Source organism: Rhizomucor pusillus, assembly GCF_041956525.1.
Source record: "Rhizomucor pusillus strain CBS 183.67 unplaced genomic scaffold VTP01scaffold_8, whole genome shotgun sequence".
Taxonomy (NCBI): Eukaryota; Fungi; Mucoromycota; class Mucoromycetes; order Mucorales; family Lichtheimiaceae; genus Rhizomucor; species Rhizomucor pusillus.
The window spans coordinates 956,524-960,088 of record NW_027192150.1 but is presented as its reverse complement, the minus strand read 5'-3'; the positions used below and the strand labels follow the sequence as shown (position 1 = coordinate 960,088).

The 3,565-nt window shown below is 46.2% G+C and overlaps 3 protein-coding genes across 3 annotated transcripts in view; 1 reads left to right on the top strand and 2 right to left on the bottom strand.

Moving 5' to 3' along the window:
• Positions 1–1,109, top strand: part of VTP01DRAFT_10377 (uncharacterized protein) — a gene marked incomplete at both ends in the record, with an annotated part of 3,112 nt that extends 2,003 nt beyond the window's left edge. Inside the window, 2 exons of the mRNA XM_069378732.1 lie at positions 7–45; positions 114–1,109. Coding sequence (XP_069239802.1) covers positions 7–45; positions 114–1,109 — 1,035 coding nt within the window. The remainder of the gene's footprint in view (positions 1–6; positions 46–113) is intronic.
• A 409-nt stretch (positions 1,110–1,518) lies between these two features.
• Positions 1,519–1,930, bottom strand: VTP01DRAFT_10376 (uncharacterized protein; the record flags this gene model as incomplete). Its single annotated transcript, XM_069378731.1, has 2 exons — positions 1,519–1,661; positions 1,726–1,930. The coding sequence occupies 2 exons, from the start codon at positions 1,928–1,930 to the stop codon at positions 1,519–1,521; spliced, it is 348 nt and encodes a 115-aa protein (XP_069239801.1).
• Positions 1,931–1,976: 46 nt separating this feature from the next.
• On the bottom strand, positions 1,977–2,390 carry VTP01DRAFT_10375 (uncharacterized protein; the record flags this gene model as incomplete). The annotated part of the gene is made up of 1 exon (XM_069378730.1): positions 1,977–2,390. The coding sequence occupies one exon, from the start codon at positions 2,388–2,390 to the stop codon at positions 1,977–1,979; it is 414 nt and encodes a 137-aa protein (XP_069239800.1).
• Between the last annotated feature and the right edge of the window lie 1,175 nt (positions 2,391–3,565).

The window sequence follows — 3,565 nt, the reverse complement described above, 5'->3', positions numbered from 1 at the left end:
AGCAAGGAGATTGTCCGCACCAAGAACTTGTTCAATGTTAACGGCGTAAGTACAAACTTGAACAAGCTGGATATTTTTTTTTCAGTTACTGATATATTCAACGCTTGTTTTAGTGTAAACTCTTCTGGCAATCACAAGGCCACTTTTTGGCTGTCAAGGTCGACCGCCACACAAAGACCAAAAAGTCCACTTTCACCAATCTCGAGATTTTCCGTGTTACAGAAAAGGCCATCCCCGTCGAAACACTTGAAATCAAGGACCCTGTGCTCGCCTTCTCTTGGGAACCTCGTGGCGAGCGCTTCGCAGTTATTACCACCAACGATCCTGCATACGGCTCTGCACCTGTACAGGGCAACGCTCTGCCTACACTCAAGACTAGCGTCACCTTCTACTACTTTGACCAGAGCAAAGCCGTTGCTGGTTTCCGACCGCTCAAGAAGATCGACAAAAAGACTGCAAACTCCCTGTTCTGGTCTCCAAAGGGCCGACACATTGTTTTGGCTACGATGCGCACAACCAGCTCGTCCGACCTCGAGTTCTGGGATCTTGATTTCGAGCCGCTCAACGCAGAAGGCAAGAAGGAAGCCAAGGCCGAACTTGGTGCGTCGGTGCAGCAGTTGTCTGTGCAGGAGCACTACGGTGTCACTGATATCGAGTGGGATCCTACCGGTCGCTACGTAGCAAGTGGATCTAGCATGTGGCGACAGACTGTTGACCACGGATACAGCATATGGGACTTTAAGGGCCAACAGCTCCGCCACGAAGCTGTCGAAAAGTTCAAGCAGTTGCTGTGGCGTCCACGACCCAAGAGTCTGCTCACCGAAGAGGAAAAGAAGAAGATCAGAAAGAACCTCAGACAGTACAGCAAGGTGTTCGACGAGGAGGATCTTGCTGCCGGTGACGCTAACGTGGCTCGCATGATCGCCGCACGCAGAAAGGCTATTGAAGAATGGTATGCCTGGAGAAAGAGAGCCGAGAAGAAGATGCTCGAGGAACGCAAGGCGGCCGGCAAGGAACTCAAGACCGCCGCAGACGAGGGCAAGTCAGAAACCATTGAAGAATGGGTGGAGGAAGTCATTGATGAAGTTGAAGAAATTATCGATGAATAAGATGCATAAATGTGTACTTTTTTTTTCTTTCTTGTTTCCTCTTCCTCTCTTGTCTACATTTCAGTCGCCATAAATTCATTTAAGTCGTTGATCATATCTCTCAACATATTTACAGTGACAACATAAAGTCGAGATCGTGTAGAGAGTCGGATACAACATTTTTGTTATGAAAATATAGAAAAACGCCTGATCTACGGGTACTCGTTTTGAACAGAATACATCCACATCTGTGTCCTTTTGTGCATTGCAGGAAAGATAGACTGCATGCTTCTTTATATAAATAAAAATCTAAGGGTGAACTTCTATACTGTATTTTTTTTATTCTTTCATGACATCCAGTGCTATGTTGACATCTACTGATTGTCCTCGTTTTTGTTCCAGATCTCCCTGAATCAAAAGAATTCCTGCTTCAGGAATGAGAACTTGCTGAATGTATTCTACAGGTGTTTGTGGCTTCGGAAGGGACATTGTCAGAATGCTGCTGGTCTTGACAAACATGCTGGTCAATGCATCTCCTATCATCCTTGAGCCATGCATGCCATAATATCCAGGCTGTCAAGCATTAGTGGTTATTCAGCATATTGCTACCCAATGGAAATTTTGTGATCTATCTTACCACAAAGGGCTCGAAACGGCATAGTAGGATCATAGAATGAGATGCATTCCCGCCATAGTCCTGGTGTGCTCTCAAAGCCATAAGCCTGAAGGTGTTTCGTCGTTTCTTGCGTATGATCGGCCTCCATTTCTTGCAGGCCCTTCTCGGTGAGCAATGTCTTCTTGCTACCTGGAAGTTCTGGGAAACGGAGCCAAAGATCGGCCATGCGCTTGGCAGTACCGGCAAACAGATTGTGCATCGGGTTGACGATATTACAAGCAACCGGGTCGAAATAGGACAGACGTTGCAGCTGTGGACCATCGCGTGCCAGTTTCGCGCTCAACACCACGTCTCACTGCTGGATCGGTTGCAGCCTCCCACCTTGTAGCAGCATCCGATTCTTCTCCTTGATACCGGCCGTCATCCAGGCATCGAGATCGAAGTTGGAGAAATCCTGTTGTGCCGGAAACCACATGTTCAATTTCCGGCAAATCGTTTTCCAAAATACGCGAGCTACACATGAGCGCAGTATCGCGATCAGAAACGAAAGACTTCTGGAGATACATCGCAAGAACCAATGATATGACTCGCATGTCTCGTTTTTCCATCCAAGTCACTGCTATTTGGAATGATACCAAAGCAGTTTCCTCATTAGCAATGTTGTTGATGCCGATCGCGCTGACCATTGGGCGCGATGTTTGTGCTGTACGCTGTATCTATCATCAATACCTATGTTTCGGGATATTTTGCTCTCTCCATTGTCACTATAATTATCAAGGTCGGGAAGACGATAAATGGGCCGTCTTTCTACGGCTGCTTCGTTTGAGGATACGAAAATGCTCCTGTTTTGTTATTTTTCGTATTCTTTTCATATTTTGCCGAGTTAGAGAAACCATCCAGCTACCGCCACAAGAATGAACAACCGGTATAAGCGGTTTGCTGGCATCGCGCTCATGTCAATTAATGCTTATTGAGAATAGACAGAGACAATGAGTACTGTGAGACTCTTGTGAGGTTTTCTATTAGGTCGCCACGATTTTATATACTTCTTCCAGTCAGAGATGTACAAGTCCGCTTCAGTCTCCTCTTTGTACGCAAAAAAGGGCAAGAACTCCACGGAAATGCCATTGAAGTACCATGATATATATACAGAACGAATGCTCTCCTCCTGACGGATCGAATGATGTTAAAATCATTATAGGGTGCGAAAAAGTGATCACAAGTTGACAAAATAAAAAAAATAAACAGGTATAAAAGGGCAAACGCAGACATTTTTTAGAATGAGCTGGGAGCTGCCTGTTAACCTTCCTTCGGGTAGGCCGAACTGGTGACATATTAATATGGACACTTGGATTGACGCCCTGACCTGCTCGGGTTGGATGATACCGATGGCTGGCGCCAGGGAGATGAGGGGACTGGCGGTGCCGCCTCCATGCGGTGGTGCCTGGATATATCGTTGAAAACAACGTGAACTAAATGGCACCAATATATATAATATATATGTATTTGAAATAAACTTAACTGTTGTAAACGTCTTTTGGTCTGCTATGGTATTATCTTTTTCTATTGTAGCGTATGGCAGAGTGAACATTCGTAAGCATGCGTTTTAAAGTTCTGGAAGAATGATTGCCTCGTAGGCTGCTTCGCTCATTTCGACCTGTCCCAGCGATCGTGAAGCGATCTACTCGCGTACCATGGACCTTTCCTCCTGCGTCGTCTGTCTGAGAGGCTCCTGCGGCGCGCTCCATCCATTTTACTTCTTCCATTCAGAAATGACAGAGCCGGTAACCGCTGCGCTGCCCAGGATTCGAACCTTTGACCTCTCTTACAGCGTCTAGGCGACTGTGAGAAGTGTGATATC